Genomic DNA, 17,365 nt, shown 5'->3' on the forward strand with positions numbered 1-17,365 from the left:
AGAGCAAGTTCTTCTCCAATATTTGAATCTAGAACCTCATCCTGCTCAGATGTTCTCTTCTCTTTTTTTTTTTGGCCATACAATTAAGTTCTTATAATCCCAACTTGTGTTTTCTCAACTCATAACATATGTCATGGAATAATGCTAAACATTAATAGAAATAATTTTAAAAAATATTCATGGAATGTTGGATCAGTTGAACCCATAATCAAGTCCCTCTTTCAGATCGTGATACAATGCTCCATATGTATTCTTATTATTTAGTCTGGTGAACTCGTTGAAATCCCATTTGATTTTCACAAAAGAAAAAAACACCTCAACTTCACCCCCTCATGGGTTATTGAATAGATTTTTACTAATTTATTCATTTACGTCTTAATATTGGTATGACAAAAAAAATAGCTAAAAAATACGTTAATAAGAAAAAAAAATTATTGTGAGCCAATCTTTTGTTTTATTGTGAGTAAAACTCATTGTGGAAGCCTGGAAAAAAAGGACTAATATTATAAAAAATAATTTTATAAAATAAACTATAAAATATATTCTTAATCAACTCAATATTAAATAATAAAATTAAAATAAATTAATTTAATTTTTTAAAAAACTAGAATCAACTTGAGTTAATTAATGAAACTCATGACTTAGATGATTAGATCAAGATAAATTCATAAAAAAAATATAAATCTTAATTTCTAATTAAACCTAATAATAATATTTAAAAAATTAAATTAAAAAAAAACAAATAAACGAACAAAGTGTTGTTTAAGTGAACAATGCTTCAGGGAGAAGTAAATACTAAAATCACTTTTCTTTTATTGTATTTTAATGATATTATAATTATAACAAAGAGAGAGCTAATTTGACATAATTAGTGAAGGGAATGTGACTAAATTGTACACATTTGTTTAAATGTAACCTTCCTCGTTACCAAATATCAATATGTCTTCAACAATGCTTAGATATTCACTAGCCAACGTAGATGCGTTACACTGTTGTGGAAAAGATTTTAAGTTAATTTTGAATGCAAAAAATAAAGCATTGGTATTATTAAAGATTTACTATAGTTGCTAAATACATATAATTTTTGTTTTAATAAATGTATAATACAAGCAAAAATGATCTATTTTAAATTTAACTATAAAAAATTAAAAAAATTACAACAATCTTCTAAATGTATTATAAAATTATAAAATAATTTAAAAGATTGATTGTTATTTTTTTAAACCTAAATAATTAAAAAAAATGAGAGAGGGGATATTAGTAGAAATCAAATTAAAAAACAAAACTAATGCCTCATTTTTTTAAAAAAAGAAAGAAGCTAGGGGTGTTGAGCTTAGATAGCTACAGTGCATGCTTGGTCGAGGAGGAAAAAATATAGGCATGTATGGGTTTTTTTTATTATTATTATTTATAAATGAACAACATGTTATTTGTCTGGATAGATAACATGTTATCATTTAGATAAATAATTTTTTATTTACTATTTTTTTTTATCATCTTTAATTATTAGAACAATAGAGTTTAGATTTTTGGAATATGAAAACCTAAATTTCATTTTTTTTCTTCACTTAAAAACACCTAAAAACATTATAGAAATATTAATAAATCAATTTTCTACCTCAAAACTCCCTTTAATTGCTATAAAACCATAGAAATCAACCAAATAAAAAATAAAGGACAATATCTCTTTAATATGATCCTATTGAAACAGAGATTGGTTTTTTATGACTGAAATGTGGTTAAATAGATTTTTTTTCTCTTTTTTTCTTTTTTTTTGGGTGATTCTCTCCTTTATCTCTCAACATTTAGAGACTGAAATGTGAATACATTAAAGATTAAGATTTAAATGTAAAATCCTTAAAGAATAAGAAGCAAATTAGCAAACTTTAATAATTAAGGGACAAACCAAAGCTCTCCACGCCTTCCGAACAATGCAGAAGAAAAAAAGGATCTATTTTGTTTTGCTTATTTTGATTATGGAGCTTACTCTTTTATTGTTTTTCTTAATAATAACTTAAAATTACATTTGATAAAATCAATCCTTCATTTAATATTAGAATATTCTCTGATATCTTAAGTACACAAAAAGATACAGATTAAAACAATTCTTTAAATATACAACAATAAAAAAAAAAAACTTTTGAGAACTATGTTGAAAAAAGAGAGAGTTAAATGATCAAAATACAAAGAACAAAAAAATAAATAAAGAATCTATAAATAAAAATAATACAATAAACCATGACATGACTAGCTAAACATGAAGTGATCAACAATAAACACATTCACAGTGTTTTGCTGGTTGTTTAGATTTATTGGGTAATACCATGCTTCACTGAAAGTTAGACAATATTTTTCCAATGAAAAAAAATCATGCAGGAGTTGCTAATGTCTTTGTCTTTTTTATTTAAAAGTAAAATTTTGATTATGAACTGAAAATTTAATGTATCCAAAGTTATTTTTTAAAAAATATTAAAATGATAATATCTTAAATTAACTTAGACCAATCTTAACTAACTCATTAAAACTGCAACTGGAATTATAGACCTAAACAACTTAAAAATATTATTTTTGTGAAACAAATGTTATTTAATTATGTAAAAATAAAAATATATATTATTAGAAAATAAATTATATAAAATTGAAAAAAATAATAATGATAAGCTATAAAAAAAACATGTTGATATTATAAAAAAACTATTATAATTTTATTAAAAAACAAAGTAAAAATTGAATGTTATTTAATAAAATAATATCTAAAATATATTTTTAATTAATTTAAAAATTCAATAAACTAATATTTTTATAATATTTGTAATCAATTAAAAAAATTAAATTAAAAAAAAAGCTAGGTGTGCGATTTTTTTTAATTTTTTTTTTCTCAAGAGCTCCTTTTTTTAAACAGGCAGCAATAACCTATGGTGCCAGATGACTTCTTGGCTCCTATTTTGTTTTTTAATTATTTTTTGTAATTGAAAAATTGAGATACAAGTTTTTAAATCTAAAACTCAGTTTTCAAATTATTTTTACTAGAAAACATTTTAAAAAATACAATAAAGATCTTTGTGAAAGATTTATCAATCCATAACATCTTCAAAATCACAAAAAAAAATAAAAAATCAACCAAATCTAAAATATCTAAATGAAATCTGATATACCTTTTAGATATATATATATATATATATATATATATATATAAAATACTATTAGCTTCAAATTATTCTCATCAAATATAACTTATAAATACCAAGATTATTAATTTTGATTGCTAGAATGTGACCAATTAAACATTTTATTTTTTATCGGTTATTTTTTTATAACTATTTCAAAACTCAAATGAAAAGAGCTTTACATCAAAACGAATAATTATTAAATTAAAAAGATAAAAAAAAGTTTGACAAAATCTTAAGGTAAAATAAGCACATTTTGAATAGTTAAAAAATCTTTGTTTCGCTAATAATTTCAATTTGGATCCTTATATTCTTAATCAATTAATAAAATTGATTTTTTTTTTATAAAATTAAATATTAACTAAATAGGAGCGAATTTTTTTACGCCACGAGAATCTCATAGCAGCGTAATTGAAAACAAAATTCTCAGGTCAAAATTTGAAATAATACAAGGATAAAATTAAAAAAATAAATTAATAATGAAATAATAAAAAAAAACTTTAAGAACTTAAAAAAAAAATAACCAATACTAGGCAGCCAGTAGCGAGGCCGGGCAGACAAGCTTTCGCGGAAGTAATGGCATTCCCATTAGCTCTCTCCATAGGAGCAAAAGGGGCCTACCGTGCGAAAGAAGGATTAGGAAGATAATTGTAATCCCCGGCTCACCCTTTGAATGAACATTCTAAGCTAAGTTCCGGGCCCTTTCCCGCCTGATACAGCTACAGTTGCTGTCCTAAGGTAAGGTCAGTTCCTGTTAGAATACCGGTTATTACAGGCCAAGGGTAAGCCCATACAGTCATTTGAGTTGCAGTGTCTACTTCTAGGAATACAGTGACAGTCTTTTAACCCTGGCCTTCCATTTCTAACGCCGTGAGATTATTAATAGTTAAAAATAACGAATCTTTTAAAGTTCTTTTAATTTAAAATTACACTTCGTAAAGTATCCCTCGGGAGACTTGTGGCATTTGATTTGGCATACAAGATATTTGTATATGACTTTAAGGAATGTTTATATTAAAGAATACATTAATAAAGTTTATAATTTTTTTAATGTAAAAAAAAAACTAAGTCGACTCACTTGCAAACTTATTATGGTGGCTATGTTTATTTGTGTTTCAGCTGTGTTTTTTAAAATATTTTTTATTTAAATTAATTTTTCTAATGTTTTTAATATGTATCAATTTAAAAAATATTTTTATATAAAAAATTAAAAATAATTTTCACCACAATCTTAAACATTCCACTAGTCTATTTCTTGGATTGTTTTATTTTTAAATAACATAATTTAGTAAATTTTTTGAAAGAATGACATATATTCAAAAAGTATTAGAAAAATAAGATAGTTTAAATATACCAATTTTTTTCATATCAATTCTATATAAAATTATTATTATAAATAGTGGTTCAGCACAACCATGTTTTATAATTTTAATTCTGCACACCATTATTATTACTATTAAGATAACGAATATATAGTGATATTTTTTTTTTAAATAAATTTATTAAAAAAATCAACTAAAAAATTCTAATATAATTGTTTTTTTATTACTTTTCAATAACAATTATATTTAAATTGTATTATTTTACAAATATTTTATTCATAAAGGTTATTTTCTCGAAACTTTTGTTAAAATGCGTTAGAATTAAAAAAACCCCAATTTCTAAAAGTCTTGATCCAGAACGAGGTTTCAAACCTGAGACAGGGCCAGAGCACGGATAACATAAAATAAAATAAATTAATATTACAACAACCAAGTCCAATTGTATTGTACTGTACCGTAACTTACTAGTTTGTGTGTTTAAGACCCCACACCCAATCTCTCTCTCTCTCTCTCTCTCACCAACCTAGATAATTCAATTCCAATTTGCAATCTTTCTTTGTTTTCAATTTTGTCCACCATTGAATTTGACCCCCTGCTCCTTCTACAACGCCGTGATTCTTAGGGTTTCTTTCTTAAGTTTCTCTCTTTGCTTGATTGCTTTCTGGATATTCACAAGTGTTCCACCCGTACGGATTCTTCTCTCCTGCTTTTCAAGTCAAGCCTGCTCCCTACCTTCCTGCCTTCTTCTGCGTTTACTTGTTCTTTTCCCTTTCTTTCTTTCTTGTATTGACCAAGGAAACTAGGCGGGGCTTACCCTGAATTTCTATTTGTCTTTTGATCGCTTCTGTTGAGTGTCTTCTTTTTCGGGTTTAAGTTTTTTTCGGAGATTTGGATTTTGTACCTTCCTTGTTTATCCAGGGATTTGAATTTTGAGGTGTCTAGCTTTCCAGCTGATTCTGTCCATTTTGAAGATTTTAGAATTGGATAGACAAGACTAAAAGGGTATGCTCTCTTTAATATCAGCTTTAAATCCTTATTTGTCTTGCTCTTTCGACCTGATTTGAGCTAGTAGGCTTTTTTTGAACTTCGTTTTGGAGTTATGGTGATACCCTTAAACTGTGGGTATAATCAAAATAATTAGAATCTAGCATATTCTAGCATAAATTTTGGAGTTGTGGGTATTGTTTTGAGGCCTTTCATGGTTTGATTCTGTGGCTATATCATAACATTGGTATTGGGTTTCTTGAAGTAAGCTTGGATTGATTTTTTTTATATATATATATAAAACAATGGATAACTCGAAAAACAGGCAGAGTGATCATTTGGGTGTGAACAAGATAGGCAAGAACATAAAGAAGAGTCCTTTGCACCAACCCAATTTTGCTAACAATCCCAATCGGCAACAGCCTCAACCTCAGGTCTACAACATAAGCAAGAATGACTTTAGGAACATTGTTCAGCAACTAACCGGTTCCCCATCACAAGAACCCTTGCCTAGACCTCCCAATAATCCACCTAAGCCACAAAGCATGCGGTTGCAAAAGATTAGACCGCCTCCTTTAACACCTATTAATCGACCTCATGTTCCTCCTCCATTCCCAGCTCCAGCAGTGGCTCCACCTCCGGTTCCTTATCATAATGCCTTTGTAAGGCCAGGGATGCTGCCCCCGCCCAGCCAATTTGGGCTACCTTCTCCAACAATGACGCCACCATTGACACCCGGAGACTCAGGTTGGGCAAACACAGCCGAGTCTCCAATCTCGGCATACATGCGTTATCTTCAGAATTCAATTATAGACCCGGGTTCTTGGGGAAACCAAGCTCAACCTCCACGACAATCCCATCCACCACCACCTCAAGATCCAGGGCAAATTCAGCCTCAACATCAACAGCCTTCTAGTGGTCTGCTTGCGAATCCACATCTGCCTCCAGTACCCACAACTGGAGCGAATGGTCCTGTCCCATATATGCCCAATCTCCCTTCCCCTCGAATGAATGGTCCTCCTCTTTTACCCTCGCCAACATCTCAATTTTTTTTGCCCTCTCCTACTGGTTACATGAATTTATTGTCTCCCAGGTCACCTTACCCTCTACTTTCTCCTGGGATTCAGTTTCGTCCACTGACACCAAATTTTGCATTTTCACCAATGGCCCAGTCAGGGGTTTTAGGTCCAGGGCCTCAACCACCACTTTCTCCAGGTTTTTTTCCATTATCACCTTCAGGTTTTTTCCCCTTCTCAAGTCCAAGATGGAGGGATCAATAGTCCATGAGATAAAATTGTTGTTTGCGGAGTTCTGTGTTTGATAAGGAGCTGGTACATTCTTTGTGGAGGCTCATATGTGATTGGCAGGAACTTCAGTTGTGAAAATGCTCAAGTATACGGTTTGCGTAAGTGGTCTCTGAAAAGTTTCTCTTTGTTTTTGTTGTCATTATGTTTTGTTGATAGTTGATACTAGTTTTCCAGCTTGTGCTGAGATTAGAATCTGTAACTTCAATTATTTTCAGTTTCTTGGATAAGTGTTACTTGGGTGATGTAGCGAAGTTCAGACCCAAGTTGACTGGACACCTGAACAGGAGCTGTAACATCTAAGACTGCTGTATCATGAAAGAAGGTAGGCTTACAGGCACCAAAATTTAGCATGTAGGTTTTGTAGCACAGAATTCTTATGTACTTGTACTTTTGTGGATTAAACCTTAGTTGCTTTGAAGTTCGATTCTTCTCAGATAAGGAATTCTAATGCCTCAGGTTCTATTTTTATATTTTTTGTTCTTTGTTCCATGACCTATACAATGAACAATTCATGTTGTTCAACTGTTTCAATTGTTGATAATGATGCTTTGTTTGTTGCCAAATGCTGGTTGTATTTCATTACCGGCTATCTTGTTGCAGCAATTAGTTTTGAATGTTCTGTCTACTTCATTTTCATACCTGCTTTCCAAGAAGATAAATATGATTTGTTCTTCTGATTGTACCTGTGTTAAGGAAACATTTGCTATCCTTAATGTTTGTGAAAGGTGTTGGAACTTTGAAGAGCACCTTCCAAGTTTTGTTTGCAATACAAGTACATCGCGGATTTTTTTCAAGCTGTTTAGTCTCATCAGCTTGACTTCATTATTTCCTTGTGTTATTATTTTCATATAATTCGTGCTCAAGAACATTTCATGCTTAATCATGGAAAGGTATAGGTTTTGGTGCATGTTTTCATCCTGCAAATTACGGACAAGGTTTAAGCCACTTTTCCTCAGACTTGACCTTTTGAAAATGTTTGGCCAGCATTTCTGAGTCTAACATTGTTAGGACTCCATGCCCTGTATTGCTATTTCATTATACCTTATGATTGTGACTGAATGTCAGCTTGGAACCATCCGTTTTGTGCTTTCAAGACCTAATTGCTCTTGAAACAGTGTTTGTTTAAAATTCGAGGGGTGAGGTTAAACAAAAGAATAGCATCTCATTGTCATGAATCGTGTCTAGTTGCTTGAAGTCTTGGTGTTGCTTGGCTATAATGTGATATTTTCAGAATACAGAACAGCCCCAAGTTCAAGCTCGGTCTAAGATGGCCAAAATGTGATATTTTAAACTTCGGGAACCGAGGTTTTAATTTGATTTTTTGAATATCTGGAAATGGTGGAAGATGGAAACTTACATTTAAAATCGAAAGTATGTTGGTGCAATAGACATCTTTTCAGAATACAGAACGGTTGATCAGAGAGAGGATCACCATTGAATTGAACTAGTTTCTGGAATAAAAAGCCCGGTCGCTATTAGGATTAAAAGTCAGGTGTGCGCGCGCATCGAATTGATGCTGGTGTTCTTTTTTACTTCTACCTTTTTATTCTTGTCCTGTTTTTGTTCTTCGGTCTGTTCTGCCTCGATGAAATATTTTCTCTTAATCTTTGGGGAGCGTAACATGAGACGGTAACACGCTTGTATCATAATCCTCTGGGGACACAATTTGAACAATTACTTTTACATGTGTGGTTGTGGTAGGGTTGGTAATTACAAGTCCATTTGTTGGTGGGGCTAAATAGTTATCTGCAGCTTATGAATATCTAAAAGAAAGTCGCAAACATTGCTCACATCTCCAGTAGCTTTGATCACTGCCTCTCCTTGCTCATATAAATCTCTCTCAATCTTCTGCAGTTGTCTTGCAGCAACATTTTTGCTTACTTTGTTGATTATTTGATTCTTCGATTGTGAGCGTTGTCTTTCATATTTACCAAATCTAGCTATAACCCTTTGAATTTAGCAAGTTGCATGCTTTCTTTCGTATGATCTTGTGAATCACTAACTTCGTATTTGTGAAAAGTTTTAGTTAATGCTTGGTCAATTTGAACAAGCATACATTGATGTTTGTCTACTTTGTTAAGATACATGCATCCAACGGTTTCCAGTAGATCTTGATGCGCTCACTTCTTCACATGCTTGCTTTAGTTATGGTTCATCTATGATATATGAGAATGGTGCCACCTTCACCTTGAATTTTCTTTGTTGGAAAGTGGAAATGGTCTACGGGCATAACCGTGCAGGATTTATTTAGGCAGGGTCAAAGTTTGTGAGTCAAAGAAGTGGTATTGCTTTGCAGAAACTGAAATGTCAAATTTGGTTGACTTCAGAGGAGGGTGCCTGTTTTCTCCTCTCATTTTTGGCACATTTCGATGGGGTCATAACTGGATGACGATCTCTTACATCTTTCACCTTCCTATTTCTTTCCCTTGGATATACCCTGTAATATAATTTGTCGATTGATGTTATCATGTTATTCCCGTACTATTCCCGTCCTAAATAGAAGGGCTTAAGCTGTGCTTTTAAATCTGTCGTGGACCCATATCCGCCTGCCAAGAAAAAAACAAATAAAAGATACGAGATTCGAAAAAGTTATTTTTATTTGAAATTATTTAAAAAAATATACACCATAAAAAATTTAAAAAACATTAATTTTATTTTTTTTCAAGCTAAATATATTTTTAAAATATATTTAATCACAATTCTAAATACAAAAACAAACAATATTAACTTATTTTGTGATAGGAAACATTATGGACTCACACCATGATTCTTTTTTTATATATATATATATATATTTTTATCAATTTTTTTATGATTTGATCTATATATATTAAATTAATTTGCAATTAAGCTTTGTTATTTGTTTTGTTTTGCTTAGTATTGGCTACTTGTAATGTCAAGAAACAAAATCCAACAAAATCAAGTCTCGATGCTAGATTTGAAAAAATTAAATGAAGTTAAATTGAATTAAAGTTGTAGGAACTAACTTTGAATACTAGACAAGTATTGAACCCTTTTTTTCTTGCAAACATCAGGAATTGGATTGCATAGGTAGAGGAGAGATTTATATTTTTTTTTTGTTACTGGATTTTTTTCAATGTGATCTTTTTATATTAAATTTATTTATGATTGGACTTGATAGTTTATTTTGGTTGCCGAGATACAGGAATCCCATGATGTCAAGGAAGAATTCTAACGCGTGCTTGATGTTAGGTTTTGCAAAATTTATTTTAATTTTATTGATATAAATTAATTAAGGCTTACGGATCAAATTTTAAACTAAAAATTCTTTAAGTATTGAAAAGGACGGGCAAAACAACTTAGCTACACGTGACATCTCGTAGGGTGAGGTCACCACGCTTTATTTGCAAATGCAACTTTCTTTGTCGGCAAAAATTCTTACTTCATGATAGTGTTAGAAGTTGGGTAATGAGCTCTTGTCAATAGTACAGTGTGTGTTAACGGAGGGGCAATGGTGAGGCTTTGACGATCTTTTTTTTTTTTTTTCCTTTTTCTTTTCTCTTTTTTTTTCTTTGGGATTTGTGTTTGTATGCCAAAATTAAAAGATATCCTATTATTTTATTTTTGTTTCAAATTTAGTCATTATTATTTTGATTGTTATTTTTTATTTTAGGTCTCTTTTAAAATTAATTTTTTTTTAATTTTATTATTTGATATTGAGTTAATTAAAAATTAGATTTTATGATTTTTTTAATAAAGTGATCCAGTTCTTATAACCCGAGTTATGAGTTTAAAAGATTAATTTAGATTAACATTTGTCTTTTTTAAGTTTATTTTTTACACTGAATCTCTTTTCTAATATTATCCTTACACAGTAGGTTTATTGGAAGTTGGGCTTTATTATCTTATTTGATGGATTGATTTCGTTTTCATGCTCCAAGTTACGGGTTTGAAAAGTTAACCCGAGTTAACAATAGTGTTTTTTAGGTCTTTTTGTTATAATAATTTTTTTTTTAATTTCATCATTTAATAGTATGTTTGTTGGATATTGGCTTTGTGACTTTCTTCACTTTTGTTTTTCTATGACGTTATCCTAGTTCCATTATCTAAATCGAAAGTTTGGTAGGTTAACTCAGGTTGACTCGAGGTTTTTTATGTTATTTTTTTAATTGAATATTTTTTTGGTTTCATCCTTCAATATTGAGTTGGGTCAAGAATTGAGTTTCATAGTTTTTTTTTCTATTAAGTTATCATGTTTACATAATTTGGGCAGTTGAGCTTGATGAACTTACCTAACTTTATTGCTTTTTAAGATATTTTTTATTTTATTTTTTTATTTTTGATTTATTAAGAATTGAAAATCATGATTTTTCTCAATTTTTCTTTTATGCAAGTATCATAGGACACGAGTTCGACATACTAATTCAGGCTGACTCGAGTCATTTTATTTATTATTTTATTTTATTATTTATTATTAAATTGATTAAAATTAAACTTTATAATTGTTTCTCTTTTGACAAACATTTTTGTGTGCAGATTATCTTAATTATTTTTTTGAAAAATATGTGATTTATTTATCATTGTTATTTTTTTTTATTATATAATTAAATAAAATCAACCCTATAATTTAAGCTGTAAATTTCCCAAAATTCTTCAAAACATATTACTTGAATATTTTTTTATATTAAAAAAAATTAAGATGGCCCGTGTCACCAATCTTGTCCCTTGCAAAGCTCGCTCAAAGCAGACGTTTTACATTTCTCCATAGTTAACGTGGGCTTATGGTTTTTGAATAATGGGTTGAACGACAGTTTTATATCCATTTGATGTTTTTCTTTTCTCCAGCAAGGCATTCCTTTTAAATGTAACTAGTTTATAGCCCATGTTTTCGCTGTAGTTGGTCCTAGATTTTCCGAAAAATAAAAAAAAAATATCTAAATGATTGTTAGAATTTTTTAATATTATTATTAAACTAGATATAAATTCAAATGAAAAATCTTAACCAAACTCTTAATTGAGCCAGTTTTTAAATCAAATCGGGAGAGTTACTGTCACATAACCTTATCATCCAAGTACATTTCAAGAAAAAAAAAGAAGGCTAAGTTTATCCTAGTTTATTTATTAAACTTGCAAACTCATTATGAATTCTTTGAGATTAAATAACTTATTTTATTTTATTATATAATAAAAATTATAAAAATTAATTTACAATTAATTTAATATCAAATGATAAAACCCAACAACAACCCAATATTAAAAAAAATAAAAAAAATAAAAAATCAAATAACTAATAAAAAAAAGTCATGGATTTGTTTTAAAAAGATACCGTGGGTATGGAAGAGGTCCACACGCTTGAATTAGGTTTTATCTTTTGTTGTCTATGGAGCAAAAATAAATTTATTTCCACTACAAATCAAACCCACGATAGGAACAATATTTCCATGCGATAACACCATTAAGCTAAACAAATATGATCAGTTAAACCATCAGGTGTTTTTTAATTGTATTTATAATTAGCTTTCAAGTTGGTCTGAGATGTTAGAAAATCAGTTAATGCACTTTTGCTTGTCACTTAACTTGGGCTAATCTCGAGTCAAGGGGTCTCGTAATTGGAAGTTGTTAATCATGTTTAAGAATGATGTCTGACCCAAAAAAAATAAAAAAATAAAGAGACAATGCTGCAGTCTATCCATCCCTCATCTATCGGAATAATGCTACGCACACTTTCGTCCTCTACTTCATTTCTCACCTTCATGATTGAAGGGAAAATAAAAAAATATTCTTCCCTAACATGTCTCTCTTCTCAATTGTCAGCACATCATGGTGGGCGGTTGGCCACCCCCGTCAGGAAAACAACAATTTAAACCTAACCCCACATTAAGATTCTTTAAGATATTGTCTTACTTTGATTGTCCGGTAGATTAATTTGATATAATAAGATTAATCCATGAATTAATTATGTATTGATTTTATATCGCAGTCAGATTTTTTTTTTAGTCTGATGACAATTTTGAAAGCTATTTGATTATAAAACAGAGCCCACTTCAAATTTGGTGTTTTTCTCCATTTTTAAAATAGCCCACCAACCATATATTTTAATCGAACATATCCCAAATTTTCCCCACAGTTGCCTTCCAAATTCTCATTTTTTTTCATAGAACTAATAGCAAAGAAGCCAAACTCGATGACATAAGATGGAAGACAAAAGCTCGCCCTAGAAAACATTGCTTCATTCTTGAAATGAGCTGCCTAGGCTTTAAGCCTACGACATTGTGGCAAGCCCATAGTTTAGTGAAGTTTTGCGTTTTCTTTTAACAATGTCCTCTTCTCATCAGTCGTCTGTTGTTTACTGTATAGATTACGAGTGATTTAAGCATTTTTTTTTTCTCTAGTGGGTTGCGATTTATTTATTGGTATTGAGGTGTATTATAACGTTAATATTGTATTAGGGGTATAATATTTAATTAAAAGCTTATGGAGGGTTTGTGCTTATGAGCATTTAGTTTCAATTTATGTGAAATATTTTAGCTCTTTTTTCGTTTTACTTTTACTTTTAAAATACTTAAATAGTGCCGAGTAACTGAACCTTTAAAACAAAAAAATGGCAGTAGAATTAGAGGCTTGGTACTCAAATTGCCATTCGAGACGCAGTGTGAAAGGTTGGAAATTGAATTTGACTCTACTGAAGCAATTCAATGTATCAAAAAGGAATGCAATGCTTCACGTCCTTGATTGTTTTGGTCTAGATTCTCAAAAATAATATGAAGAATTGCTTAAACCCTTAAAAGCCTGTCTGATCATGTGATTGAGGCTGAAAACAACTTATTCAATCTCATTTGGTTAATAAAATATAATAATTTTGTATGGATTCTATTATAAATATTTTTTAAAATATTAATTAAAAAAACTATAATTTATAACTTTTCTTAATTTTTTTAACTATAAAGATAAAAACTATCATAATATTAATCACACATTATGCATGCCTTGAAGGAGGGTAAGGGCAATTTTTGGCTAAAATGTTAGCTAAGGTGAGAGCTACTCAAGAGAAAGCCATGGAGATGTTGAGTACTCTTTTTATTGGTATAGGTATAGTGTGTTTGGGTAAGAGCCTAAGAGGTGCAGTGGTTTTTATGTTTTTTAAAGATACGATCTTTTCAAATTATAAATTATATCTTTTAAAAGTAATAATACATGTTTTTTATTTCAAAAAACCATCACCCCTTCCACCAAAACACACTATATCAGTGTTTACTTTGTTTGAAACTGGTTTCTTTATTTTATTTTTTCCATGTACTGAAAAATATGAACCTTTGAAGTATAAATAACACGGGTTGTGGCATGATTTGGGTAAAGCAACTTTAACTTTGAATATTAATTGAGAAAACTATTTTTAAAAAATAATTTATGATAAAAATAAATAAAATAGAATTATATTTGATAAAAAGAATTGACAAAGTTTTTAAGTTACAAACTTAAACTTTTAAATAAAACATTTTTTATTTAAATAAAAAAAATATTTTTTTATCAAATATACTTGTAAATAAATTATATCAACTTGTAAATACATATTATTGTAGGAGTTGTTTGGAACCATGTTCAAAATGATATTTTATTAAAATTTAATTATTATTATTTTTAATTTTTTATGTTTTTTTATTCATATTGATTTTATAAATAATTTATTTAAAATAAAAAAATATTTTTTTTATTCATATTGATTTTATAAATAGTTTATTTAAAATAAAAAAATATTTTTTAATATATTTTCATATGAAAAACACCTTAATTATAATCATTATCGTATTTTTAAATATCATCTAACAATCACTTTTTATCTCTGTGAGGTCGACAACTCAATATTAAAGGTAGCAGAGGTGAGATTTCTTGATGACCAAATTTGTGACGAGACCCACGACATGACAAGAAGGAATGATCTCTCTTGACAATGAAAACCAAACTTTCATAGCTATTTAATTTGGCATTATTTCCAAAGAAATAAATTGCAGTTGTTCCAGGCAATTTGTTCATGTCCTCAGTCCTGCCTTCTATAGAGTAAAAAATAAAACCTTAGAAATGATTAAAAACAAACATAATTTCCAAAGAGTCCAAGGAATCAAGCGGTGGGACACTGACTCACATTTCTTGCGACTCCACGCAAATTGCAATGCAACTCTCAAAGTCACTTAGGACAACAGTTGGCTGCCCAACTAGCTGCAGCGCACGTCAAGTTGAATAACGAACTAATTAAAGCAGTTGGAAAAAATTGGAAAGACATACCAGCTTGCACTTCGCATTGATATAACAATTAACAAGGAAATTGAAGCGTTTAATCTTTCATTCTATCAGCTAAACTGGGGGTATTGTCATGGTGGGATTAAATCCATGTGATCCACAGAAAGAGAGATTGAGAGAGAGATTGAGGAAGTGTTCGAGAGTAGAATAATAATATTTTTTTAAAGTTTTTTTATTAAAAAATTCAATAAAATAATATATATTTTTTTACATACCCATGCTTAAACAACAATTCCAAGCATAGGCATTAGGCACGCATCGACAAATCATGATGTCCTCATATCTAAGCCTTTTGGCGCATGACACTGAAAGGTAATAGTTTCTTGTTGATCAGCTTTTAAGGCCTTTTCCTCCATAATGTAGCGTAGCCACTGCTTTTCTCAAGAACCAAAAAAGAACCTGTAAATAACTAAAGAAAATACCTAAATTGAGGCAGAGATATTCTCTGATGAACCTAACCGAGCATTTCCCTCTCTAAAACTAGGCTTTGTAACTCCTACGGCTACAAATCGCCCCCCTTTATCTTTGTTTTTTTATTAGCCAAGTTGGCAACTTGCAACCTCACTCTCCTGCTATAAAGAGGGAAGTCGCAATCTGAAGACTTTCCTGTCATCAGGACAGTGCTCTCAACATGGTCTAGGCAATCAGAGATATACAATTATACATATACCATCAATCACTGACCATCGAGCTATCCTTTACGTCCAATTGGCGGTGGTTAAAAAATAGTAGGAAAAAAACAAGAGAGTTTGGATGGTGTATTTGCATACTGTTTCTTACGTCCGTACACCTTTTATTTGGAAAATAACCTTTCAATGAAGCAGCATCGTTGCCCCCACTGTTTTATCCAATCCCCTTGAAGATTATGACGTCGCAACCAGCTTTGTAGTTTCCAGTCAATCATTTCACAATTGCATTCCTATCGCAAGAACACATTGTTGTTGTTCTTTGAAAAATATCTTCATTAATGATGAGAAGTTTCTAGTCTTATGTAATCTGGTTGTTCTTTACTCATCAACTCGTTTTATTTGTTTCGAGCTACATTAATTTGGGATCCATAGAAAGAGAGATGTTGAAAAACACCTAAAAAAACTGTTGGTTTCCATGGTTTTGATGATTAAAATAGTCAGATTTCATATTAATGGTTTTTTTTTACGATAGTTTGATAATAATGGTTTTTTTTCTCAAAACACAGCGGCAAAGACAGATCGAGTTTGATTGATTTTTATTTTTTTAATAGATACCTCTGTATTAACCGCCTAATTTCAAGGGAACTGCAGGGTAGAGGGCTCAAATTCTTCTTCGCCGACCTTTTGACTTTGCCCTGACTTTACAAGCCGCACCATTTTCCTAGAATATATACGTTGGAAAGAATTTAAGCCACCCAGCCAGCTACACACAAGTAATCTAACTGCGCTCCTAAATTGCAGCTCGTTAGGTACTCAGCACCTCAACCTACAGATCGAGACTTGGCTCGAATCCACTTATCACTGTCACCAGTGCACAGGGAGTGTAATTTTGTTCTTTTTGCGGCGTTCTCACTTCAATGCAGACGACTCCAAATTAAGACTTAATTATAGCTAAGTACTTGAAATTAGAACATTCTTCTAATCTCAACAGGCGCACCTTTGATTAAGGTCCTTTATTTCTCATAAATTCCGCATACTCACCACTAGGAAGTACAGATAAGCGTACAAATAGCTTCAGTTAAGCAATAGAAAAGGTCATATCAAACCGGTTCAATATCAACCATTTTAAGTTTATTGAGCTAAGAAATGAGCTAAAAAAGCAAACCTAATTATGGCTTATCAAGGAAAGGATAGGGCACTCGCTCAAAAACTATATAAAAAAATGTTGGTGAGAATTGTCCCAAAAAGAAATGGAACTAGCTATAGTAGCTACAGAGTCATTGACACAGGTTTAACTCCACGAATTAGAGTCAAAATATGGCTTCATCGTCTGTATATCTGATGGGATCTACAGGATTAGCTACCTTAATATAGCATTGCGTATTTTGTACAACTGTCACTACACAACTGACTTATATCCTTATTAATTGATACTTATAATCGAAAGTAACTAGCTCAAAGTTTAACTCCTAACATGGAAAATACTTATAATCGAAAGTCACTAGCTCAAAGTTTAACTCCTAACATGGAAGAAGTTATTAGTTTAAACTATATCGTTTTGATCTTGTTGTGCTGTTTGGCGAATCAAATTATTGTTTTTTAATATAAAAAAAATATTTTCTCATTGTTAACATGTTTTTTAATAAAAAAATAATTACAAAATCAAAATATAATAGTTATTTATTGGATAATATCTTTTT

The 17,365-nt window shown here is 30.4% G+C and overlaps 1 protein-coding gene across 3 annotated transcripts; it reads left to right on the top strand.

The window, feature by feature from the left end:
- Positions 1-4,957: 4,957 nt before the first annotated feature.
- Positions 4,958-8,687, top strand: LOC105121573 (proline-rich protein HaeIII subfamily 1-like). Of its 3 annotated transcripts, none has more exons than XR_841566.1 (2): positions 4,958-6,878; positions 8,482-8,687. XR_841566.1 is itself a non-coding variant. In XM_011020271.1 (2 exons), exon 2 carries the CDS (start codon positions 5,779-5,781, stop codon positions 6,751-6,753), a length of 975 nt encoding a protein of 324 aa, XP_011018573.1. In that variant the 5' UTR covers positions 4,958-5,272; positions 5,364-5,778; the 3' UTR covers positions 6,754-7,248. The 3 variants fall into 3 exon arrangements, 1 of the variants encoding a protein (XP_011018573.1); XR_841565.1 differs by lacking the exon at positions 8,482-8,687 and adding an exon at positions 6,996-7,248; XM_011020271.1 differs by lacking the exon at positions 8,482-8,687 and having other exon boundaries at positions 4,958-5,272; positions 5,364-7,248.
- Positions 8,688-17,365: the final 8,678 nt, after the last annotated feature.

This window comes from Populus euphratica, unplaced genomic scaffold (genome assembly GCF_000495115.2).
Source record: "Populus euphratica unplaced genomic scaffold, PopEup_1.0 scaffold25.1, whole genome shotgun sequence".
In the NCBI taxonomy this organism is placed as follows: Eukaryota; Viridiplantae; Streptophyta; class Magnoliopsida; order Malpighiales; family Salicaceae; genus Populus; species Populus euphratica.